This window comes from Vulpes lagopus, chromosome 22 (genome assembly GCF_018345385.1).
Source record: "Vulpes lagopus strain Blue_001 chromosome 22, ASM1834538v1, whole genome shotgun sequence".
Classification (NCBI taxonomy): Eukaryota; Metazoa; Chordata; class Mammalia; order Carnivora; family Canidae; genus Vulpes; species Vulpes lagopus.
Window position 1 is genome coordinate 9,849,898 of NC_054845.1, and position 27,097 is coordinate 9,876,994.

At 39.2% G+C, this 27,097-nt stretch overlaps 1 protein-coding gene across 2 annotated transcripts in view; it reads left to right on the forward strand.

Moving 5' to 3' along the window:
- Positions 1–1,124: 1,124 nt before the first annotated feature.
- Positions 1,125–27,097, forward strand: part of LOC121480502 (aldehyde oxidase 4-like) — a 63,500-nt gene continuing 37,527 nt past the window's right edge. For both annotated transcript variants that reach the window (XM_041737048.1, XM_041737047.1), the window contains exons 1-12: positions 1,125–1,257; positions 4,836–4,893; positions 9,358–9,454; positions 12,372–12,480; positions 14,679–14,805; positions 18,144–18,205; positions 21,292–21,375; positions 21,952–22,032; positions 23,119–23,263; positions 23,514–23,606; positions 25,619–25,770; positions 26,972–27,065. In XM_041737048.1, the coding sequence (XP_041592982.1) occupies positions 1,201–1,257; positions 4,836–4,893; positions 9,358–9,454; positions 12,372–12,480; positions 14,679–14,805; positions 18,144–18,205; positions 21,292–21,375; positions 21,952–22,032; positions 23,119–23,263; positions 23,514–23,606; positions 25,619–25,770; positions 26,972–27,065 (1,159 nt within the window). In that variant the 5' untranslated portion in view covers positions 1,125–1,200. The remainder of the gene's footprint in view (positions 1,258–4,835; positions 4,894–9,357; positions 9,455–12,371; positions 12,481–14,678; positions 14,806–18,143; positions 18,206–21,291; positions 21,376–21,951; positions 22,033–23,118; positions 23,264–23,513; positions 23,607–25,618; positions 25,771–26,971; positions 27,066–27,097) is intronic.

Here is a 27,097-nt window from a genome sequence, read left to right on the forward strand (position 1 = left end):
AGAACTTATGATGGATAGCCCCACCCACCTTGCCAGTGTTGGTGAGGAGACACAAGTCAACCCGAAAGCTGTGGAGACCACCTTGACTCTGCTCCCCACCCCAACACCTCACATCCAGTCTGTCAGCAAATCTGACCCCTTCTTACCCATGTCCCCACTGTCACTCTTGTCCTAGCCTCATCAGCTCTTCACTGCGCCACTGTCTGACTTATAATCCTCTCTCTTCTCCCACTCTGGCTCCCACCTTTCGTTCTCTGCAAAACAGCCAAAGCAGTCTTTTTAAAACTTAAACTGGTTTCTGTCACCCTCGTCAAAACCCTCCAATGTCTTCCATCTTATTGAGAAGACTCAGCATAACCCTTAATATACCTGCAAGACCTCCCTACATACTCTGGAGTGCCTACTCCTCCAGCCTCATTTTCTACCAAGATTCCATCTTGAGCATGGAATCTAGAGAGCTCTAGAGAATCTGGAGCAACTCCGTCATCCCTTGCCTGTGTGACACTGGGCAAGTTGTTTAATACCTGTGCTTCCATTCCTTGGTCTCTAAAGCTGTTGAAGGATTAAAGGAGTTCTGAGAACAGACTGGTGCATGGCAAGCCTCTGTACATGTTTATGGTTTTAGGTAGTTTGATGTCATTAAATTGATGAAATTTGAAGAAACAAGGTGAGTACCAAAAAAAAAAAAAAAAAGATTAAAGAAAGAGAATATACTTGCAGATTGTTATAATTGAGTCTTTAAAAACACATTTTAAGAAGTCTTTAGTTACACGTGTGATGAAATCCTCCCATTACACAGGAAAAATCAAGGAAAGTTTTATGAGTTTTGATAGCACTGTATTGATTAATGGTTTGGCCAGATAACAGCCTGTTTAAAACACAGTTTTTACTATTAGTCACAAGCTTAAAATACATTTCCCTGGGGAAACCAGTCAGACTCCAAAAGGGACAAAGACAATGGCTTGATTTGTAAGAAAGGAGGAGACAGGGCTCTGCCAAGAACCATTCCAAGTCTCTGTGGGCAGGGCAAGCAGAGAGCCATGGTTGGTGCTCCTCATGTGGCAGAGTGGCTATAAATCACCCCAGGTCAGCCTGCTGCTAACAAGGCTGATAGTTATCCAGGTGTTTGCTCTGACATAGCTACTCTTTAGAAAAAACAAACAAACCTCTATTCTGGTGGAGACATTTTTTTTTCCTGGTATGATGGCTTCTGTTCCCAATTCTGATGAACTGATTTTTTTTGTGAATGGAAGAAAGGTAAGTTTATGAGATGATTACTGTGATTTTGGGCATACCAGGGACAAAAGCCAAGCTAACTTTTTTTTTTTCACTGCAATGCCACTTGCTATGTCTTTATCCTCACTCCTCTAAGTCATATATAGTAGTATGAACTTGAATATTGATCATTAGTTCAAGGTTTGGTGCGAAGTATTAAGGCATGGGGCCTTTGCTTGCTCTTTGCTTCTCTTTTGGAATCAGTAAGGAACTCCCATTTTCTTTATTATATTATGACCAAAGTCTGGCACAGGTATGAAAAATTGTCATCCTTCCCTTTTTTTGGATATTAGCTGTACTTGAGTTCACCAATGCTATTTTAATAGAAGGCATATATGACATTGAGGAGAATAGTAGCAAAGAATGATTTTGATTTTGTTTTGCCTTAATCTCCTCACATTGAGCAATTAACCCAGAGGTTAGCATCTCTGTCTAAAATATGGAGTAATAAGTAAGCTACCTTCTCCACTTCCAAAGAGATGTGGCAACTCTAATGCTTAGCCTATGCCAGTTGTTCTCAACCTTGTACTTTAATGTGCAAGATGAATAAATGAAAAGTTTGAGGTGCTTTGGGACAATTAGAGAAAAAAACTAGTAAAGTATTAAAATGAAAAATTGCTTTGGACTGTAATTTGGTGTTAATGCTTTTGCTTCTTAAGCTTCAGTTGTTTTAGATTACTGATATTCTTCCCTAAAGGAAGAAACACAACTTTAATCAAGGCAAAATTTCTTGGGATTTTTGCCTGTCAGACAGCAGGAAAACATCATTTTTAGGAAGGCTATGAACTAAACAACAGCTTAAGAGGGGGTGAAAAAAGAACAAAGAAGAAGTCTGGGTTTAGCAATAATATTTACCAGTAGGCCCGGATCTTGAATGACCTGAAGCCAACTGGAACATCAAAGAAATAATTGCTGAGTAACAATTTGTAGTCATTCAAAAGCTAAGAACTTTTCTGAATATGAGAAAAATGGGCTTTGCTGCTTTTCCCTTGTTGGCGAATAAAATCATTTCTCCCTTAATATCACATTAGAATGATTATTCCCTCTCCAGGTCTCCAATCTTTTGAAATCACAGCTGATATTTTATTGTTTTTACCCTTCACTGTCTTACAAATTTCTAAGACAAGTTGCAGATGGCCAAAGAAGGGGAAGTTATATACCTCTTTGAAGGAACTGGTTTTGTTGTTATTTTTGTAGTGGTTTTTCCTTTCTTTAGACCCAGGGGCACAGAGTTGTGCAAAGCACACTCATCTGGCAGTGGCACACCATCATCACAGTCTGGACAAGTCTCCTCTTTTGCTTTATGTTATTTCATTTTTGTTCTTGTTATATCCTATCTTCTCTTTATCTCCTTCCCCCATGAGCATCCACTCTTGTGCATTTTAATTATATATCCTTCCCGTCTATTTTCCATATGGCTATTTAGAAATATAGATATATCTTTGAAATATATAGTATTTGGCCTGCACAGTGTCGTGCATGAGTGTATGTGTGAGGGGGTGTGTTCTTAACAAGTGCGATTGTGACTTACACATTCCCTTTTGTGACTCACCACTGTTCTTGAGATTTAGCCAAGTTGTTCTTTGAAAACCTGTTACTTCTGCCTAGTAATTCTCCCGGGTGCACACATCCTTCATTCTATTTATCCAGGACCCTACGATAGACACATAGGATGCTTCCAATTCCCCACTACCCCTAAGAGACGCTGCAGTGAACATCCTATGATGTGTCTCCTCACCAACACTGGCAAGAGAATCTCTTAAGTGATATTGTACGATGCCAGTGTTATAGGTCCTGCCAGGTAGCTTTCCAGAATCCTGCACAAATTACTTTTTCCATAATTCATTGTATGACGGGTGCCAGTAGATAATTTGCCAATTTTTAATGTGCCAAACTTATTCTAATCAGACGGCCTAAGTTTTGCTAATTTAATGGGTGTGGTATCTTCGGGGGTTTTGCTTGCATCTCTCTTGTTATTGGTGAGGTTTCTCCTCTTTTTATATACTTACTAAAAAGATATTTATTTCCTAAGTGTCTATAAATTACTGGAGGAAAAAGGATGTGCCCATACAGTTTTGTGAGTGCAGCTCTTGGTAGGCCCAGTATTTCTTGTATGATTACTGAAATTTTTTTTTAATGACTGGGAGTCCTGTATATTTGATACGTCAGAATTGCAGTTGGCAACCTTTAACTAATTCCCCAAAGTCTAATCTTGCCCTTCTTTTTCTTCCTTTGGAAACTGAGGCCATGTCATGTGATTGAAGGAGACAGCATTAAATCAGTGTTGTACTCATCAGGCAGCTAAAGTGGTTGGGAAGTTTCGCTATTTACCTGGAATGTGGTCTCAGGTATATCAATGTCTTTATAGCATAGAGTAGTGTCATCAGGCCGTGTTCCCCCCATTATAGGGGAAGCAGGAGGAAGTTACAGTAGTCCTGGCTTGCACACTGTCACTCCCTACCCGCTATCTTGTTCCCATCTTTGGAAATAATTTCCAAGGCCACACAATTAGAGTGTTAAAGCAAATCTAACTATAACGCCTTGTTTCTGAGATGCCACTAAGCCTCCTCCTCACATTAAGATTCCAAGTGGAGGGGTGATGAGCTCATCTCTGGCTGAGTAAAGGAGTTTGGGAAGTAGGAGGCAGCATATGAATAATGTGGTTTGTTGCCTTTTTCTGGGATGATAAAAGTAAAAACACTTTTAGTGGAACAATGTCCTTTGCATCTGGGTTCATCGCTGCACTTCCTTGCAAGTTTCTCTCCCATTCTAAGCTTGCCTGACTCCCTAGGAGAAGAACTGTCTGGGCCAAGGAGAGCAGACCGTTTCCATCTCATGTGCCCGCCTCAGTCTATTGGCAGTAAGAGCCAGGAGTGCACCATGAGAGGCAGAGCTAGATTCGTGCTCCCTTCTGCTCTTCCTCTGCATAGTGGCACCTCCACTTCACTAGGGGGCTGGGAGCAGGGTATGGGAACAGGAGGGGCTCCCTTTATAACATATTCCTCCCATGACTCCGTTAAGAAATCTCTGGCGGAATGCCTGGGTGGCTCAGAGGTTGGGCGTCTGCCTTTGGCTGAGGCCGTGATCCTGGAGTCCCGGGATTGAGTCCCACATCAGGCTCCTTGCGTGAAGCCTGCTTCTCCCTCTGCATATGTCTCTACCTCTCTCTCTGTCTGTGTCTCTCATAAGTAAATAAATAGAATCTTAAAAAAAAAAAAGGAAAGAAATCTCTGGCTAACCTCTTCTGTGACTTCCTATGGTCACGTTTATCGGAGTCAGTTTTGGAATCTATATATCTGTTTTCCCATATAGGCCCTTTCTGGGTAACTATAAGGAAAAGCAATCCAGAATTTATAATTGTCATATATATTGGAAAATTCAGAGACATTGAAATAATGCTCCGTAATTTCTTTAAAATTGGCTCCAAGTGTTAGGTTTCTGTTGTTATTTTTTCCCTGTGAAGCTACCATCTGTCAAAAACATGCCCCCAAAACAATATAGAATTGCCATACATGTTGGTATTACCCTCCTAAAATGCCTTTTCTCATTTCACAATGTAGGTCACAGAGAAGAATGCTGATCCTGAAGTAAACCTACTGTACTACCTGAGGAAAGTCCATATCCTTATATTTTACTGTAATCAGTCTGGACTGGATGGTAAAAAGTGATCATGCTAAGACTTCTAAAGAAGGTCACCCTGTATTTGCTCAAGGTAGATACCCTTGTGTTTGACTTGTAGAGTCTAGTTGGAGTTGACAAAATGCATCCAAAAGTGAGAGATTCATGCTTAATTTGTCATATTTTTCACCCGAGCAAAACCAAAAGAATCATCCAAAAATCAGCCAAAAGAAGCATGAGTGTGCTAACTTCAGAAATAACTTTGTGGCCTTTTGAGTCCCATGGTCCCCTGATGATGGTTTTATATTCAGGAGTGTTAAAGTAAAAACACCCAGCCACCTGCTCAGGGGTACATGTCACTGATAGTAGTTTCCCGTGAGGACTTCCCTGACTTGTCACTTAAATCTTTTCATAATTCTTATTGGAGAAAACAGGGTTCTATAAATATATTTCAAAATTCTAACATAGAGCTAGTGCATTCTCAGGTCTCCACCCCTGATCTGGACATTTTTTTCACTCCCTACTCCTGCAATACTTTCAACAGACCTGCAATAAATATTCAGGAAAGAATTTCTTGGGCTTGGGGGTAACTATACAGGGGAAGCACACATGATTGTGGTAGGGGTGACACAGTTCTATGAGATAAGATTGCATAGAACTGTGCATACATGGTACACGTGTATGTGTAAATGCTGAAATCTGAAGAAGCTCTCTAGTCTGGTGATCAGCATGATACCTGATACCCATGTCAACTTCCTGCTTTTGATGTTGTACTATAGCTACGTGGGATGTCATCTTTGTGGGCAGCAAGGTGACAGGTATTGTCACTGTCAGTATTTTTTTTTTGCAACTTCCTATGAAACTCTAAATATCTCAAAAATAATAAGTTAAACTATATACGCTTTTTTGAACATCTGCTGAGAGCCAGGCACTATGTCAGGCTCTGGGGATTCACATTATACTAGATAATGTTATCCTCTCCCCTCAGGATCTTCAGTTCCTTTCCCCACTTCTGTCTTTTGACCTCAACATACCCATCTAAAAATATGACTTCGTTTCTCCCTGCTATTTCCTTACCAAACTTATGTGCACCTGATGCCTCGTTTTCTCTCTAGACTCTGTCTCTCACTACATAACCCCTTACAATCTGGTTTCCTAACCCCACATTTCACGACTCTAGCTACTATCATCCCCTAAAATCCTGTTTCACTCACTATTCCAGTACCTGGGTTTCTAGCTGAAAAAAAACAAAAAACAAAATCGAAAACAGAAGAAGGCCTCCCTCATTGGTTCTGCTACTTCCTGTCTATCAGCCTCACAATCTCACTCTTAGTCAGCACACCCTACCTCCTCCCTTTGATATCACTGCTAAATCCATTGCACTTCACCATGCTTTCTCTAGACATCCTAAAATGAACAGATTCACATGTATTAGGAGCAAGCTGAGAACCCATGGACTCCCAAGCAGGCATGGCCAGGGCCAGCCCTAGGCAGAATCACCCCAGCCTCCCATTGCCCCATCTCCTCACTGATTCCTCTGTCCATTCCTTTCTGGTGCCTAATATCATAAATAAGTCATTCTGAAGAAATAAGATGCACCTGAGACTTCTAGGCCCCAATCTCTGATTACAGATGCAACAGTTCTGGGATGGAGTCAGGGCTTTATTTTTTTACTTGTTTCTCAAGTAGGTAATTTTCGTGGATATCTGTGGGTGACCACAGGTTTTCTACCAGAGTCAGCATCCACACACATAGACACCATCACTAGCCTATTTCAGTTTTCACAGGATTCATATGGCTCTTTCCAAAGTCTTATACCTAATTTATATTCATAGTCTTGTCTTTTTTCCCTTAAGATGGGTCCCCAATATTATACAAACTTTAGATTCCCACAAGACCTCAATCCTCTACTGACTTGGAGTCTGGCTTAGGCGTCCATCCCAAGATGGAACAGTCACACAAAGAACAAAATTTGTTTGTAGTAGTATTCCCATCTCCCTTCCTCATTCTATTCCTTCCTTGCCCAAGGTCACTGCCTCCACTGAGTCACCTCACCCATCCCTGCTGCCCCATTAGATGTACAATGGAATGATCCTGTAAATCACTTTCTCCAAAGGAAACGTCCCAGCCTGGTTTTAAGCTCTGACTCGGGGAACCATACACCACAAAGTGAGAATGGCCTACAGCGTACTTGGAACAAGGAGGGTGTGTCATTTTAGAGTTGCTTAATCTCTGTGAAATCCTGGTCCTGGGATAAAACTGGGGAAATGGAATATCTCAGAGGTTCCCTAAACTTTTGTCCTGGTTTTCCCACATTGTTCACATGCCCGTACTTCTTGTAGTTCTCAAAACAATTCTCTATTCAGCTAATAAATTTTACCAAGCACCAGGTGTTCAGGTGTAAGCTAGAAGACACAACAACCTCTGCCCTAGGTCTAGAGAGGGACACAGCCAGTGGAAAAGCAAAGAGCAAGTGTGATGAGTGTGATGTTGTGGGGTCACAGGCAAGACACTCACAGCAGGCCTGGGGAGGGGTGGAAGAAATGAGGATTTAGTAGGCATTTGGTGGGCAAACAGAAGGCTTGGTGGTGAAGCTATTCTAGTCAACAGCATGGGGTAGACTCAGGAACAAGAGAATGTAGCACTTTTGAAGAACTAAAAGATTATTCTGGTGGATATAAAGAGTTGTGTGTGGTAGTGGGAAGATGTGGCAAGAGAGAGAAGTGAGATCCTTGAGGCAAAGAACCAAGTTTGACCCCAATGTCACATGCCTTGCCTGGTATGGGAGACTATAGCTCACTAATGAAAGATGGGATCCCCGTGGAAATTTCAGAGTCAACTGTACACATTGGCTGCTAGTATCTAGTATCAGGGTAACTTCTTCTGGGTATGCAGTAGAGCTGTGTATCTTGAAGATACTGAGAAAACTCTTTGCTTAAAGGCCCAAAAACTAAACTTCTGATATATTATTGTTTGTATTTGACCTATGTTAGGTTGCCAGCTTTAGCATATAGAAAAATAATATACCCAGTTAAATTTGAATTTGATGCATGGGACATACTTAAACCACAATATCATCTGTTTCTTATCTGAGATTCAGATTTAACTGGACATCCTACATTTTATCTGGCAACCTACATAACGACGAGATTCAGGATGAGTCAACAGAAGATGTAAGTAACTGAGTCAGGTGCTTCTGGTGGAGGAGGAGAATAGAACCATCAAACTAGTTGTTTGGTGACTAGAGAAGAAAACAACTAGTTGAATCCGTTTTTCACTTTTCACTCAAGGGAATGTGAAAGTCTGTGTCACAGAGCTATTTTAAGGTCTGACACAGTGAAAACTGAAAAGTAGTTTCCGTCATTGAGTCAGACAGCAACTAGATTCCTTTACTTGGAAATTTCTTGGACTCCAAAGGCACAAAGAAAGAGTTTCTTTTCCTTTTCTGCTCTGTTCAATGGCACGTTATTACCTACTTGACGGTGAGCCCCTGCCTAGAGGTGGAAGGCTTGACTTGCTTGAGCAGGAAGAGCTGGCACAGACTGGGGACAAAAGAACAGAGGAGGGAGATGTGCAGCCTCTCTGGACCTCTGCAGAGAATCTCTCAGCTTTTACCTCAGGGATATCTTGACCAGATATATCTCTTTGTGGACAGCAATTTCCAAGGTGAAATTAGATTAACCTCTGCCCAAGCCAATTATGACTTCGACCCATGAAATCCTTTTTAAACTTTACCCAGAAAAGGTCCCCAAAATTCCAGTAGATTCTTATAGAACCTGAAACAGGAGATTTACTTATATTATTTATTCTCTCTTTATGAAAACATGCAAACATCTTAAAGGGAAAGGGTACAGGGTACCTGTTGACATTACCAGTTCAGGAGCTGTGGTTATTAAATTAATATCCTCTAATCCAATAAAAAGGTAAATGCATATATTGCTGAACAGGGCAAATTAAACCTCCCAGAGACAGTTTTCTAAGTTGTTGCCCATGCACTGCTTCCCACCAACCCCACAGTGACCCATTGTCTACAACTGTAAATTCAAAAGCCCTTTCATACCTCATTTGGATGGAAACCCTGATCACCACAAAGCCCTTGGTAGTCTTTCTGTTTCCCACTTAGTGGGAATATCCCTGTGGTTCATGCAGATATGCTAATGTGTTTGATTACCAGGTGCTGCCCTAGCCCCACTTGGGAATGTGATCTTATTACCTTTGTAAAATAAGGAAATTTTTACATCAGAAATGCATCCAGCCTCTAGGGTTTCAGATAAGGCAGTGTGAGTCTGTAAGGATTTCTCACCTTTCATCAGTGAGCTCATTTATATGCAAAAAAATGGAACAACTCTCTAAACAAGAAACCTCAGTAAGACTCAAGAAAGCCTATTACTTGTTATCAGTATCTGAGGAAGAACAAGCCAAGTGGCCCGTGCCTGTCTTTTCCCTTGACTCCCCTCCTTCCAGTCTGTCTCACAGGCACCAAGTACAGCTGTGGGGGAGGAGGCTGCGGCGCCTGTACTGTTATGGTATCAAGATACAACCCCAAGACCAAGAAGATCCAGTATCCTTTGTGTTGGGCCAAGCCCTGCCTTAGGCACATCTGGGAAGGACACCTAGCCTCCTGCTTTTCCTGTCCACAGGCACTCCCCTCTGTTCTTTCCAGGTGGTTATCACAGTCACACTACCTCCAGGCCTGCTCACCCTGCAACTTCCTGAGCTCCAGATCTTTCCCATGGAGTTCAATTCCATCGGAGTATATGTGTTCTGTGTGCCAGTCTCTCAGGGCCATATTCTTTATTGCTATACAAATACTTCTTTGCTTTCAAGCAAGAGATTTCAGAGTGGGGAATCAGGCAAGAATGGCTTAGACACAAAGTATGATACATTTTCCTGGTAGAAGAGTTAGATCTTTGACATAGGAATTTGACTAAGAAGAATGATTTGCCTGGAAGGTCTCTAATCACCTTGGCCTAAAATGCAAATTTGCTCACTATGATTCAAAGTGATGACAAGGGAGTTGTCTGGCATGATTCCAAGTTCTTGTCTTACGTCACTGGGTGTTACTGTCCACAAATTAGGGAACTTGGGAGAGGAGAGGCAGAGGAAGGGAAAACAGTTAAGTTTAGCTTTGGACACATCACACTGGAGTAATTACAGAACACCCAAGAGGGACTGTGCACAGGCATCTAGATAGACAGTCCTATCACTCAGAGAAGAGGTCTCATCTGGAGCTATAACTCACTGGCAGCTCTCAATATAAAGAGTGATAATAAAAATAGCTAACATTTTTTGAATGCTTACTATATGCCAGGCAGTATTCAAAGTAGCTTACATATAGTATCATGTTTAATCCCCAAAGCAACTTTGAGATAGGCATTACTACCACTCACATTGAGAAAAGAGGAAACCAAGGCAAAGAAAGTTAAATAAGATCCTGTGGGCTCGTTGGTGATGAAGGCAGGTTTTCAGCCCTGGGCCATCTGGAATGTAGCACTGTACAGAAGCGCTTATGAGTGCAGGACATTGTAGAACAACAGACGGGGAAATGTACAAAGAAACACACCTCACAAAGGAGAGGAAGAGGGTGTAATCAGAGTTGAAGGAGCAACAACGAGAGGAGACTGTTCCAAGAAAGTAGAAGTGGTCAATAGTATGAAACACCAGGGAGTAACCCAGTGCCATTAGATTGCTCCTGGAGCAAGTCAGATTGCTCTTGGAGGTCAGCATCCTCCAATGCTGGAGGATGAGGTACAGGTGGCACAGGAATGGCTGAAGGGCCAGATAGTTGTGGACAGCTTTTGAAGAAACTTGACCAAGAAGGGGGAAAAAAAAGATGGGCCAGCAGCTGGAGAGAGACACCAGGTTTTGTTTTGTTTTGTTTTGTTTTGTTTTGTTTTGTTTTGTTTTGTTTTGTGTAGCAGCAGCAAACACTTGAACTTACTTTTATTTTTTTTTAAGATTTTATTTATGTATTCATGAGAGACACAGAGAAAGAGAGAGGCAGAGACATAGGCAGAGGGAGAGGGAGAAGCAGGCTCCATGCAGGGACTTGAATTTACTTTTAAATTCAAGGGAATTTAGGGGAATAAGACTATAGAAAGGAAGTGGTTAGGAGGACTATCAGTATGGAGCAGGTCCATGAGGAGAGAAGAATAAATAGGAGTCAGAGCCCAGGGGAGTAAGAGAAAGGATTCCTGCCCTCCTGGCCTAGAACACAGGGGAGTGACTGCAACACTGGGTGAGAAGCAGTGGGCTGGGAGTAGAAGGGGCTCAAGCTTCTATTTTCCAGATGAGGTAAGACTGAGGAAAGCAATGAACACTGGAATAGAAAAAAGAGAGTGGGTTGAGATTAAGAGGAAATAAATGTAGTGGGGGGGGGTACTTAGAGGATACAAAAAAAACAAAAATTTATCTGTTGTACATTCTTTCTCTATACACCAAGCACTCTCTTAGGGTCTCCCATCAGGCAGCTGGGTGGTTTCCAAACACCTTTGACCATTCAAAGGGCTGGTGGAGCCAAGAGCAGCACTCTTTTTTTTTTTTTTTTAAAGATTTACTTATATATTTTTAGAGAAAGCAAGGGTGCAGGCAGGGGAGGGGCAGACAGAGAATGTCAAGCAGATTCCATGCTGAGTGCAGAGCCAGACACAAGACTCCATCTCACCCCTCTCCGATAATGACCTGAGCCAAAATCGGGAGTCCAACGCTTACTGACTGAGCCTCCCAAGGGCCCCTGTCTTTTCAGAAGAACAACATGCTTACTGTCTTCTGGGGTAGGAGAATAAAGGAAAAATTTCCTGGGAGAAGGATAATTTCCCATGCCTGAAAGAGAATAGGACTTAGTCGGACGGGAATAAAGAGCTAAATTGGACTAATGAGGTCTGGACCCCATTGCCAACCAATGAGATGAGAATCTGGTGCTAACCACGTCCACTTTGTTATTAATACAGACTCTACTATGGGAAAGATGGTCAAGACAAGGGCATAAATGGGTGGCTTCCACACATGACCATACATTAGAACTGGCTGAGGAGCTTCAAAAAGCAATGAAGTGAGCCTGCCCCCACAGACTCTAATTTAATTGGACTAGCATGCAAGCCGAGCGTCTGTATTTAAAAGCTGCACATGGTTGAAAATCAAATGGGCTAAACTACCCCATGGTAGAGTTTATATAAATTAGTATGTTGTCTGAAGAGTAAAAAGTTTCCTTTCCCTAGAATGACAAATAATAAAGAATGAGAGTCTTTTGGAGGTCTTAGACAAAACTCTTCATTATTCTTTTTCTCCATTTCTCTCTACCATTTGATGCCAGCCATATGTAATTTCTTTCCTAGTAACTTTTAGAATTCCATGGGCTTTTATCTAGCATTCTCTATATTTTCAGGGAAATATAGTCTGTGACTTTCCTGGACTCCCTAAATGATATTTCTCACTTCCCTATGATTCCAGTGTATTCTCTTTACAAATATCCATCACAGCCACTATCCAGTGACAGCATGCTTGGTGCCCATCTGCTCTCTGTATGGAGCTGCTGTCACAACAGTGGAAGGTGTAGGAAGCATCAACACCAGGGTTCATCCCGTGCAGGTAAGAATGTAATGGACTGGAACAGATGTTTGTATAGGCACCCCCACATAGTCTATTGTACTCCAATTAGGTCACCAGCTTTGAAATCCTTTGTGCTTCTAAATTTTCATTTTGCCATATTCAGTGCTTCATAGCTGAAGTTCTTTATAGAGACTGATGTATAAACCAAGATTCCTTCATTGGTTTTAATATATCTTTTTTTAAATTTTAAATTCAAGTAATTAACAAATAATGTATTATTGGTTTCCGAGATAGAGGTCAGTGATTCATCAGTCTTACGTAATACCCAGTGCTCATCACATCACATTCTCTCCTTAATGTTTAGCACCCAGTTACTCCATCCCCCATCCCGCTCCCCTCTAGTGACACTCAGTTTGTTTCCTATGATTAACAGTCTCTTATGGTTTGTCTCTCTCTGATTTCATTTTGTTTTATTTTTTCCTCTCTTCCCCTATGATCTTCTGTTTTCTTAAATTCCACATGAGTGAGATCATATGATAATGTCTTTCTCTGACTGACTTATTTCACTGAGCATAATATCCTCTAGTTACAACCACATCATTGCAAATGGCAAGATTTCATTTTTTGATGGCTGAGTAGTATTCCATTGTATATATACGCCACATCTTCTGTATCCTTTCATCTGTCAATGAACATCTGAGCTCTTCCCATTGTCTGGCTATTGTGAACATTGCTGCTATAAACATTGGGGTGCAGGTGCCCTTCAGATCACTACATTTGTATCTTTGGAGTAAATACCCAGTAGTGCAATTTTTGGGTCATAAGGTAGCTCTATTTTCAACTTTTTGAGGAACATCCATACTGTTTTCTAAAGTGGCTGCACCAGCTTGCATTCCCACTAGAAGTGTAAGAGGGTTCCCTTTTCTCCGCATCCTCACCAACATCTGTCATTTTCTGACTTGTTCATTTTAGCCATTCTGACTGGTGTGAGGTGGTATCTCATTGTGGTTTTGATGTGTATTTCCCTGGTGCTGAGTAATGTGGGGCATTTTTTTCATGTGTCTGTTGGCCATTTGTATGTCTTCTTTGACATGTCTGTTCATGTCTTCTGCCCATTTCTTGATTGGATTATTTGTTCTTTGGGTGTTGAGTTTGATAAGTTCTTTATGGATTGTGGACAGTTTTAATATATCTTAACTTCACAGACACACCCTTACCCTAAATTAAAAGAAGGACACTTTATACTTCTAAAATTGATAGAAGCTACAAATTAGCACTTTTCCCCCAGAGATTCAGTTGCTAAACATGTACCATCACATTTACAGACACGTTTATACACCACATCTGAAGCAACTTGCCATCTAGCAATAAATCCAATATAGCCATATTTCCCTCTAACATTAGAACATTATCTGTCCTTTCATTTGAGCTACAGAGCAAGTATTTGGCTTTCATCTTAGGGGTTATGCTATTTGAAAAATGTTTATTTAAAAACATTTGAAGCACACTCAAGCCAGGCAGTTGAGTAACCTCTGAGAGACACATGGAAAAGAAACACAAGAGAGACCCCCAGAGTCATGTTTCCCACCTGTTTTTTATTGTTTTGTTGTTGTGTTTAAATGCATAAAAATTGAATGTGCATAAATTAAGTACATGAATGGTACATGCTAATAAGTTACACTTTATAATTTTCTAATCATTTATATAGATTTTTGTCATTTAGTGCATCAGAAATTCTATAATATAGATAGGGATGAAAATGACTTGCCAGAGACTGCTAAATGATTTGCATATATTCAATCATTTATTTTCATAACCACCCTGTAGAGTAGATACTGTTATTATTCTAATTTTAAAGATGAAGAAAAGTCAAGTAAACCACCACAGTCACACAGTTACTAGGGTATAGTAAGGACTGAAACTCACAGGAGCGGGGCTCCAAGGCATTTTACTTATTACCTAAGCTACATTTCCTATTTCACAGATAAAGAAATCAGAGTCTAGAGATTGCAGTCACTTAATTAATTCCTGCCACTAGGCTTTTCTTGAGGGAAGAAAAAAACAACTTTTAAAAATAGAAATATTTTCAAGAAATAGAAATATTTTTCTTCTAGCATGACATCTTTTACCCTGCACTCATTTCTGGAAAGCTAAATAAATAAGCTGCAGTCCTTTCTGGTGTCCAAGGCAGGGAAACAAGAGGTTTGAAGCATAAATAATGTATTATTTCCTCCCAGGAAAGACTGGCCAAGTGTCATGGCACACAGTGTGGCTTCTGTAGCCCAGGGATGGTGATGTCCATCTACACACTGCTGAGAAACCACCCAGAGCCAACCCCGGAGCAGATAACCAAAGCCCTTGGAGGTGAGCCTTCTTGGGCTTCTGTAGGCAGGGCCCAGGGTGGGAAGTGCCTGAGTAACTAGGACAGGAAATCCCAGCCCACGGAGAGACAATATGGCACACTTTGAGGTTCCAGGCACTTGGCTAACATGAAGACTTCTTTAGTACCTTTAATACTTTCCAGGAAGTATTGTCTTCCTTTTGTAAGCAGTGGTGCCAAGAACTGGGACAATATTGGTTTCATCACAAAGCTTTCTTCCTTAATGGATCCCAGGGTCACTCTACAAAGACATTCAAATAGGCTCTTTCTAAGACTTATAATATTATCTTTTCCAAATGTAGAAATTTGGGTAGTGTGGAAGAATGAGATTGTTGTTTATTCTTAAATTAGTCTGTTAGAGTCATTCACTAACTCTACCTACTACACTTACTTTTATAGATTGGATAGACTTTCAGATACTTTACTTTTTATGTTCTGATTGGATTAGGAAGTCAAAGGCAGCAGCTAGTTATCACAAGTAACTTATAGTGAGCAACTCAGTCTCCTAAAATGAAATAACTATCAAATTTATATGAATAAACACAATTTTCTAAAAAAAAAAAAAAAGCATGTTAACAAATGAAGTTTTTTGTAACAAACACACCCACTTTCAAGGTAATTGTCCCCTAGTTCTTAGAAGAAAGCTGTGAAAGTAAACTTCTAAATATTACAAGAAAGCTCTTTGTCCCTTTCAGCAGATAGTCTTAGACAGAAATTCAGTATTATGATGAAAAGATGTAGACTAAAACAAAGTAAAAAATGCAACTTAAATTTTATGGTAAGTGGTATATAAAAATTCTCTAATATTTTCCCTTGTTTCTCAACAAATTCTTCACTTAAAATTTTTCAGTTTCATATAAAGTACTTCTAAAATTTTGGCCTATGATTTCAATTATCATTTTAACCCAGGCTAAATGGATAATCTTTATTCAATGAAATAAGCCATACTGATGAGGAATTGAGAGCTTAAAAAAGCAGAGATCCTATGATTTGCCTTACTTGTTGTTTGGGTTTTTTTTTTTTCATATGCACAGTCTTAGATGGGTTATTTCCTCCCAGATTCTGTGCCTATGATTCACATAACAACCATAAGGGGATGGTGCTAAAAGTTTGGCTAAATTGATGAAGTAGATAACCTTATGCAGGGTGTGGATAATTTGGAGAACATATTTTGGTTCACAATCCATTTGCTTGAATTCTTTCTAGAATTATAAATGCTAGCCACACTGATGACCTTCATGTTTGTATTTTTAAGGGAAACAATAACATAAAATAAAATTTAAAGTAATGCTATGGCACATACCTTCTAAAATGGTCAACTGATATATATCACCACTTCATTTAATCTTGTCTTTCTCTTCAAGACTAAGGGAAAAGAATTTTTTTAATTTCATCTATTTTTTCCCTTAGAATCAGAAGAATTTCTACAGTGGGCACTATTAGCATTCTTGTGGTGAGACTTTCATAGGGCTTGTAGACTTGCCACTCGGTTGTGTAGCCAAGAAAACAAAACAAAAAACGCTGATACTAGCTCTCTCTAGCCTATAATGTTTGCTTATAGTTTATCAGAGAAAAGGTGTCCATTGCCTCTTAAATACTTATATATCATGCTATGTAGTTATGTTTTAGACCTTTCAGCTCCTTTCCTCGACTCCAAAGGGAGACTTAATTCACACACTTCTATATTCTTTCTTCTTAGCAAAAGGAAAGATAGATTATGGAATCTGAATCCATTCTTGAGCATGTAGTTTCTTTCTAAACTATTCTTGTTCTAAAAACAAAAACAAAGGAGTATACCTATTAACCAAGTTTCCGCATGACTCACTGGCATCAAGCTTTTACACTTCTGGATGTTTAAATCTACCCAATCCACACATTTATTTTGCTTCTGAAATTGTTAAACTGCATTTAAACATAATAATTTTAAATTTATTTTTACTATAAAAATAACATATTCCTATTATGAAAAATGCAAAAAAAAAATTAAAAGGGAAAAACTCATTCATATTTCTACCCTCAGGAAACAATCACAATCAGATACTTCTGTTTCCTTTCAGTCTTTTCTATGCATAGTTTTTGTTTTCTTATTTTAAATACTTGTGGCTACTATATATGAACTTATATTGTTTATACAATTTTAACAGTATAACATAAGAGTTTTTCTATGTTATTAAAACCTCCTCATAAATATCATTTATACTGGCTGCAAAATTTGAATATACTTTGTAAAAAGACTTTTCCTCACCTTTTCCACCATGCTTTGGAAATATTGACTGATTAAGGGCAGCCCAGGTGGCTCAGCAATTTAGAGCCGCCTTCAGCCCAGGGCGTGGTCCTGGAGACCCGGGATCAAGTCCCACATCAGGCTCCCTGCATGGAGCCTGCATCTCCCTCTGCCTGTGTCTCTGTCTCCCTCTCTCTGTGTCTCCTATGAATAAATTAATAAAATCCTTTTTTTTAAAAAAAGGAAATATTGACTGATTAAAAGAATGCCAGGTACTTATTGAACGCCTATTGTTCTGTCCTGGAAGGGTTCATGAACATCCAAGACACTCATCGCCTTCTCTAGGAACTTAAGATCCACTGAGGGAGATGAAGCAAGTACATAAATGACTCTACTCCAACATAGTTGATGATAGGCCTATCAGCAGATAGATCCAGACAGTGAGTGGTACAGCTCTGGCTGGGGTGTCAGAGTAGACCCCATGGAAAAGGGGGATGGGCCTTTTAAATTAAAAGGGCCTTGACAAATGGATATACTCTCCTTAAGAAAACATGGGAGAGAGAAAAGACCATGTAAGAAAAGCTTAGCAAATAGACACATATGAGATGTTATGGGAGGGGCAGGGTTACTTGAGTTAGGACAGGCCTAGGAAATAAGGCAGGAAGAGTTGATTGAAAAAATTATGGAGACCTTTGTGATATTTCAGGAAGAAAATCTAATCACAAGATTTTTTTTTTTGTAAGAATATCTGTTCCCAAGAGAAAAAAAAAAGAATCTAATTACTAATAGAGCTATTTCACTGAAAAAAATGAAGCACAAATAAGCAATATATTTCATTATCATTCCTTAAAAGTTGACCTCTTTTAAAAAATATATATTTTTTATTTATTTATTTGAGAGAGAGGACTTACAACCCTGGGGGAGGAGCAAAGGGGGAGGGAGAGGCAGACTCCCCACTGAGCAGGGAACACTAGGATGATGTCAACAACGAAGATGTGGGGCCCATCCCAGGACCTGAGGATCATGACTTGAACCAAACACAGATACTTAACCGACTAAGCCACCCAGGCGCCCCAAAATTTGTCTCTTCTTAATCAGGTAATTTGTGCCGCTGTACTGGATACCGAACAATTGTAGAAAGTGGAAAAACTTTCTGTAGGGTAAGTTAAAATAAAAAAAATTTTTCAGTTGACTTAATACCTTAATATACATTTGCATAAAGTCATCTATTGCATTCATTTATTTCTAAAATACCCTCATGTTGACCTTTTTTTCTTAAAGATTTCATTTATTTATTTGAGAGAGAGAGAGCACACATTAAAGGGAGAGGGAGAAGCAGTCTCCCTGCAGAGCAGGGAACCTGATGTGGGGCTTGATCCGAGGACCCCAGGATCATGACCTGAGCCAAAAGCAGAGGCTTAAACACTGAGCCACCCAAGTGCCCCCATGTTGACCTTTCTAACCATTGAAAGTTGTTGAATGCCACTGTTGGTATTTTTTAAATAAACCTTTAGCATGTGTCTTATTTATAGCCCTAAATTAAGCACTTTCCTAAGAAGTAAAGTATATGGTAACATGACTTCAAGAAATGCAAACTCTACTAAGAAATAGTCTCTATTATTTTAGACTAATAGACTAAGACTATAGACTTTTTAAAGAAAAATATATAGACTAAGAAATAATAAAAGCATAATTGAAAAGCAAGATATTTAAAGTTCAGTGTATTCTCTATGCCATATGTATCAGTTTTAAAAGAACGTGGTAGATTAAAGAGAATTAAAGAGCAGGAAGGGAGGCACAAAGGACACATTGGAGAAGGGGAATTTTGAGCTAGGTCTTAAAAGAAGTGATAGAAATGAATGGCTGAAGAGAAGCCAGTGGAAAATTCCAGGTAAGAAAATGCATGGAAGTAGGAAAATGAAGGATGTCCACTGTTCACTAGGAAACTGATGTGGCCTAATGCAGGGAGTAAAAAGATATTATTCTGGGCTAAGGAATTTAGACTGAAAGTTGATAACCAATGTATGGTCATTGTCTGTTCTCAAGCTGGGAGTAACATGGAAACGGTATTTCAAAGGGAAAATTCTTGGCATCTGCTAAGAAGGATAAGCCTAAAAAGGGATGAGGGCTTGGGCTAGTGCAGTCTCCCATGAATGAGGGAGTGAGGACCTAAACCAGTGTGGCAGATATGAAACGTAACTTTCAGCAAGGGGATTGCCAGAATCATAATCTCCAGACAGTAAAGGATACAATCAGGAAGAAATCCAAGTCATCCTCAAAGTTAAGAGATTAAGGAACCAGACAGGATGAAAGAAATTGGAAAAGAATGATTTAGTGTATGGCACGGGGTGGGGGAGGCTGTAGTTTTGAGATATATCAAGTTTCAGAACGTGAAATATCACGTTTTAGTTATCATGGGTTTCTAGCACCCATATTTTATGGTAAAAATTAATTTTATATAATTTTGGTTGACCAAAAACAACTCAAAGTATATAAGTTAATTCCAAATACCAAAAAATCTCTTGAAAAAAAAAATCTACTTTTAGGCCAATAATGAAGAATCTAAAAGCTTTACAAACTACAGCTATTTTGAAATCCTGGGTAAGATACCATTCATGTTGAACCATATGAATCAGTCTTCCACCATTGTAACTCACAAAAACAGCAACTTCATATGATTCATGATTCAACCTAGTATTATGTGATTACTTTCCTGGTGACCAAATCTAACTATTATACAAAGATAGGTATCTTTATCTCACTCCCGTGAGTTCCCACATTCAGCCATTTACCATCTGTTCCTTTATTGTGCACCTCCTTCTCTCAAAATCCAAATCCATTCATAAGTCTGTAGAAAATTCCTTACAGGTAAAAATACCAGCCACCACTTCTGCAGCACTTCCTATGGATCAGATACTGTGCATATCTTTTGCATACTTACATCAAACAGACCTGGTTGGGAGGGGGTTTATTTTCCTAATTTAAAACACTGAACCCAGTTACTATGTGTTAAAGCAAGAACTGGAACCCAGGTCTCCTTGACTCCATGTACAAAGTCAAACCATAGGTCTCCAAAGCACACCAAAGCCTTGGGTTGTGCCTACACTGTGAAAAGGATAAACAAGAATGAAAATAATTAGCTAGAGTTGCAGTAACTGACCAGTGAATTCAAGCCAAAAACATTACTTTGGGTCTGCATGAAGTGTCCTGAAAATTAAGGTAAGCACTTTCCTAAGAAGTAAAGTATACGGTAACCCATTATGAATGGGTTTGGGACTTAAAAATGGTTTGGGACTTGAATCATCCAAAAAATTCAGAATAGCTCCAATAACACCCAAATAAAACTCAGGTTTCAGTTTATTTTTGTGTATAGAAAGTCTTAAGTGGAAGCACCTGGGTGGCTCAGTGGTTGAGCGTCTGCCTTTGGCTCGGGTTGTGATTCCAAGGTCCTGGGATTGAGTCCCACATCGGGCCCCACAGGGAGCCTGCTTCTCCCTCTGCCTATGTCTCTGCCTCTCTCTGTGTGTCTTTCAGGAATAAATAAATAAAATCTAAAAGAAAGAGAAAGGAAAGAAAGAAAGAAAGAAAGAAAGAAAGAAAGAAAGAAAGAAAGAAAGAAAGAAAGAAAGAAGAAAGAAAGAAAGAGAAAGAAAGAGGGAGGGAGGGAGGGAGGGAGGAGAAAGAAGAAGAAGAAGGAAGGAAGGAAGGAAGGAAGGAAGGAAGGAAGGAGAGAAAGAAAGAAGAAAAGAAAGAAAGAAAGAAAGAAAGAAAGAAAGAAAGAAAGAAAGAAAGAAAGAAAGAAAGAAAGTCTGAAAGGCAGTTTGCCTTCCTAGGACTTCATTAAAGATACATGGTATATCACTCTTATGATTAAAGAAAAGCCTTTTTTTGTTTGTTTGTTTTTTAAATTATCACCTTGTTAACTACTCCATTTACCTCACTGTAGTGGAAGCCTTGGCTATCTGAGCCCGTCCTCGTCTGATCTCCTTCACGATCCCCTGAGATTTGAGTGATACATTAATAAGACTATCATAGCATGGTTACAGGCTCCCTGTAATTTTCCCTAATTGTTCAGTGATGGAAGAGCTAGTTCTCCACTCTACCCCATTACAGAGCCCTTGAAGACAAGGACATACTCTGTTACTTCTTCCATAGCTTCTGTAGGGCCTGGGGACTGCAAATACTAGAGTTGATGTTTTAAGAATTAACCAACTAATTTGTTTTAAATTCTTGTATTACCTCAAAGGAATCAACTGTTTGTGGAATGAAAAGTTCAGGAAAATGTTGCATGGATCAAGAAGAGAGGTCTTTTGTAAATAGACAGGAAAAAGTAAGTATCTGGTGTTCCACTTCAGTTAGGATTGCCTGAAAAATACCCACATAAATCCAAGTGCACTCATTTCCTATTCTTTTCAGTGAGTAAAGTAAAAGGAAGATAATTCAGGGAGTAAAGAGTCTTAAAACACTTCAAAAATTAGCAGGCTAGTGACTTTCATGAGACCAATCACCACAAAGCATTTCCCTTCAGAAGCATTACAACTTTCTGTGCCTTAATCTGGTTTACCACCACCCCTCCCCACAAGTAGTAGAGATGTAAGCATCTTCATGCTCATGGCAAATAAATATCTATTAATAATTCCTGAGACCCAGGACAGAAGCTTAAAACCTAATTCCTGATGCCAAAGGAGGAAGCCCAGAGTCCAGTAAATCTGCCCAGGAAACCATTACAGTCCTCTAAGGGTGGGCAAAATTCTATTCAGGGGTATTCTGTGGCTCTGGCACCTGCATTTTGTGTCCGGGGTGTCAGAAGTATGGCCCTGACTCTGAAGTCTCACATTTAGAAATTCTTGTATGTTTTTCAGTAACGCTGAAGTTCCATTTGTATTTTTTGTTTTGTTTTGTTGAGATATGTACCAAACTGTATAATGAAGATGAATTCCAGCCCTTGGATCCATCCCAGGAACCTATATTCCCTCCTGAACTAATAGTAAGATGCTTTACTTTTGTTGTCTCATAACATGACGTGGTGCAAGCCTTTTTGCAGTATGCTATGAAATTATGAATTTTAGATATTAAAAGTTGAAAGTGTGTCCAATGCAATAACCCATTGTTATGAATTTGTTCGGTTCCACTATAAGCAACTCCAAGCAGATAGCTTAGAAGAGTGGTACTGCCAGGACCTCAGATATGCTTTGGTTCACCTCTTCAGTTGAAGATCCTGAGCTCAGAGAGTATAGGTAACTTACTCAGGGTCACACACGTACACTGTGAGATATATTAAAGATATTTTGTAAAATGATACTTATTATAATGGAATTACACTATTCTTATATTAGCCTCTGTGATCTCAACTCAGCAGGGAGAAATAGAGAGAGAAGAATATAAATGGTGTGTATGCTCATCATTCTATTCCATGACTCTATGCTCAGAAAAGAACATGAGATGGGGGATATGATTCTACTGGCTCACTAGAAGGTCACAGTCCCCACACACCCCTCCGCCTGTGGGAACTTGGACTCACTATTTAAAGGGTATACACATACACATGACATATATATGTATGTATGTGTAAAGAGAGAGTCGTTTAAAAAAATGATTTACACTATGCCTGGTAAATGATTTAAGAGGTTTTTCTTTTTTTTTTTTTATTTTTTTAAGAGGTTTTTCAAGGATAATTTTGCCATAAGCAATTTTTGTCATATCAAAACACCTAATTCCCAAAGATGAGGCCCCTTTGAGTCACTGTTAGGGCAGAACTAGAACAAGAACTAAGACACTTTCACTATACCATGATGCGTCCTCTTCAGACACTCACTTCACAAATATAGATGGAGTTTGCTCTACTCTACATGCAGTTGTTGATGGACAGATACCTATTATGATGTTTACTCAATGATTCCCATGTGAATCTTATCAATCTAAGTAGTTTCAAATAGGCCACCTTTTCCCAAGGTAAATCCCAGAAAATTAAAATGACCCATCGGGCCATTTGGACAGCCGGAGCAGTGGATATACTCATGGCATGTAGCTCAGCAACCTTCCTCCAAAGGCTGTTGGTTTTGTTTCTCTGCAGAGAATGGCAGAAGATCCAAACAAGAGAAGACTGACCTTCCAAGGGGAGAGGACTACCTGGATTGCCCCTGTGACCCTCAACGACCTTCTGGAACTGAAAGCCAATTTCCCTGAAGCCCCCCTCATAATGGGAAACACTACTGTGGGTGAGTGGTTTTTAAGCATGTTCCTTAGTCTAGATTAAGTAACCTACACATTTGTCTCTCTTTTTAAATGCTTCATAAATGCAATTCATTTTAATTAATAGATACCTATGATCCTTTAGAATGCTTCATTGTTTTCATTTGCAAGTGTGTTGTTTGTGTCACAGTATTCACTCTGGATTATCAGTAAGCAACATTTGTTATCACCCATTGACTTCCTTTTCTAATTGCTTTAAATGTTTTTCTCCTTAAGGACCCAGCATTAAATTCAGAGATGAATTCCATCCAGTTTTCATATCTCCACTTGGGCTTCCAGAACTGTATTTTGTGGACAGCACAGATGATGGTATGAAACTTCTTTTTCATTGGCTGTTGGTAAGCTATGAATAATTACACACACTAGGCTTATTTGAGCACTTCAAAGAATATCTGACCTCATTTGTTCATTCAGAAATATTTATTGAGCACCTACTGTGTGTCCTCTATGAGCTTTATCAAATTCAATTATTCAGTTATGCCACTGAGTCCTACATGATCATAAAAGCCATAATGGTGGGAAGAAGCCATGTCGGTTGTTCAAATATGGAGAAATTGACTAAATACGGAGATTTAAGACATTGGCTAGCCTATAGGAAAGTTTCTTGCCAGATATTACTCCCTGATTCATAAATTTGCTCAAGGCTCAGCCTTTACTCACCTACATTCAAACAAAAATTCTGAGACACAAAATTTGACAAATTAATTGTAACTATCTTATTTTTATAGTCTTCCCACAATTTACCAAATGATTTCACATCTCACGTTTCTTTTGATCCTCATGATAGTCCTGGAAGGCAGAGATAGCAGGTGGTAGCCTTGGTATCTCCATTCTCCTAAAGAAGATAAAGAATCAAAGGACTTAAAAAAAAAAAAAAAAAAAAAAAGAATCAAAGGACTTAAATAGCCTCCCCAACTTCACACAGCTAACACATGATCAAGTCAGGACTGGATTCCAGGGTTTCTTACTTCTAGTCAAGTTCTTCCACATGATGCACCGAATAAGGCTATCTGAGAAACATATCCAAACTTAGCATTTGAATGGATAAGAGGGTATAGGAGGTAAAAATTCTACTTTAAAATAAGGCTCTCCCCAATGACTAAACAGAAATCAAATGAGAAATTATCTGCTTCTCCTCTGATCTGCTAATTTTAAGTCAATCTGCCCATTCCTTTTTTTTTTTTTTTTAACCTGTTGGTATGTTCATATCAGTGGACTCATAGTAATAAGTGAAGCAAGGAGAGGCCAGGCTGGTAAAGGAGAGGGCTGGAGGTAAGGTGTGGAGATACTGGGTTAGGGTGGGGTGGGAGTGAAGAGACTGGGGAGGATGGAGAGCCTATAACACTAAGTCAGTGTTTTCAACCTTTTCATTATTACCTTACTAGGGAGTGATAGACATTTTCCCCCTAATCATTCCTCCATGAAATTTTAATAAATCTTAATATATCTGTTTATGTACAGTATGTATATCAGTGCTTTATACATCAAAAGAGTAAGATTTTTTTTCATCCCCTTTGGGCTGGTACTACTCTTCTTGAGAATGCATGAACTAGATGACATCACTATTCAAAGCATTCCCTGAAAAAAACAATTGTAAGAAAAACTGACCCAAGTATAGACAAGTGTCTATTCTTGTTCTTCCGTTAAGGGAGCAATATGAAGATATGGCTGTAGAAGAAGGACAAATGGGCAATACAAATGTGTAGGTCACTTCCCACTTTAGACTTAATGATCTTTTAGATGTCATATAGAATTAGGGCCCTTGGGTGCCTCAGTTGGTTGAGCATCGACTCTTGGTTTTGGTTCAGGTCACAATCTTGGGGTTATAGGATTGAGCCCCACGTGGGACTCTGTGCTCAGCACAGTCTGCTGGAGATTATCTCCCTCTCACTTTCCTTCTGCTCTTCCCCCTGCTCTCCCCCTCCTCTCTAAAATGAATAAATAAAATCTTTAAAAAAAATAAAAACACAAAAATCTTAAAGAATCTTTACTGAAATTTTTATATTTGATCAATTTATTCAGGAAAACACTTTTTTTTTTATTCAGGAAAACATTTAATTGGGAATTAACAAAGTAATAATTTTCAGATATCTGTGGTTGGTATGTCCTAAAATGTATGGCATATATGACTATATACATGACTGAGAAAAAGATTTTGGTACTTGATATTTGGGAATAAAACTAATTGCCAGAAATACCTTTATATTTGTTTTTCTAAGTTTATATAAAAAGAGAAGATACACTTGAAAGATTATTTCTGTGCAGCCCATGCATCTTGTTATAGTTCACTTTCAGTTTATATTCTACTATCTTATTTTCAGGGGTGACAATAGGTGCGGGATACAGCCTGGCCCAGTTGTATGATGCCTTACATCTTACTGTTTTGGAGCAACCAAAGGAGAAGACTAAGACTTACAGTGCTCTCCTGAAGCATCTGAGGACACTTGCCGGAGCCCAGATAAGGAATATGGCGGTATGCACCCTAGTATGCACCCTGTTATAGACAGCGATACAGTCTGTTCAGTTTCACAAAACATTCTGAAGAGGAATCCCCAGGCAATGTTGAACAAATCTCTACAATGTAAGTGTGAGTGTGTGAATGTACCCAAAGTAAGAGTTATCGCACTGCATGTATGTGTGCATCCAAAGTGAGAGATGGCATATTATATCACAAGATTATGGTACTGGAGTCTGAAGATGCCCAAATTCTAAACCCAGCCTGTCACCCATGAGCAGTATGATCCTGGAGAAACCACTTTACCTCTGTAGGCCACTATTTCCTCATTCTAAGAGTTAAAGTTCAACCAAATGGACTCTCCAGCTCTATCAGCGTATGAAATATGTCTTATCCATGGTATAGTAAACAAGAGCCTATGTTTTAAAAATACTCTATTATGGCTGTTTCTCTGCACTATGCTCACTTTCTTAATGTGTGCATCCACATGTCTATTCATGGATGTCCCCCAGTTGTCTAGCTTATTGAGGTATCCTTATTATAAAAGATTTAAGAGTAATTAGTGTGGACCACTGCCCATTCCACACGTGATGGAGAGTTCAGTGGGACTTTGAGGGAGGTCATTTCTCCTGATTGTCTCTGCCCCTATTTCTGTCATTCCCAAAATTCACTATATGTTTTTACCTTCTACGTCTTCTGTCTCTTTTTCTGGACCAAGTTATTCCTCTCAACATCACCCCTTGCCCACCATCCTCTCAAAGTTTCCCATTCAAGGCTATGTCTGAAGCAATTTTATTGATAATTTGGAGTACCAAAGAAAAACTCTATTGCACAGCAGTACAGCAAGCATCTTGAATGGGAATGCTACATATCCCAGTTCTTCAGAGTTTACTCAGAGTCTATCTAGTCCCCACTTTCCCCCCATATTATTGGACACTCATACTAGCATCAGCTCTCAAAGAAATTTTCTTCTTCATTACACATGGGAAAGGAACATTTTCTCAGGATAAGTGTGAGCCGGAGTCAGGGATAGGAATCTTGCACAATATGTAGCCTTGACTATTTAGCTGCCCTAAAACAATACCAGATCATTCTATGAAGCAAAGAAGAGAATTAAAAAATTAGATTAAAACTTACACAAATCACTATACATGTAACTCTTTATTTGTCAAATAACTAGCTTTAAAAAAATGCTAAAATGCTATCTCTTTTTATTTAGACTTTAGGAGGACATGTGGTGAGCAGACCTAATTTTTCTGACCTAAATCCCATTTTAGCAGCAGGAAATGCTACTATCAATCTGCTATCTAAAGGTAAGAGATAAGCTTTGGGCATTCTATTTTTA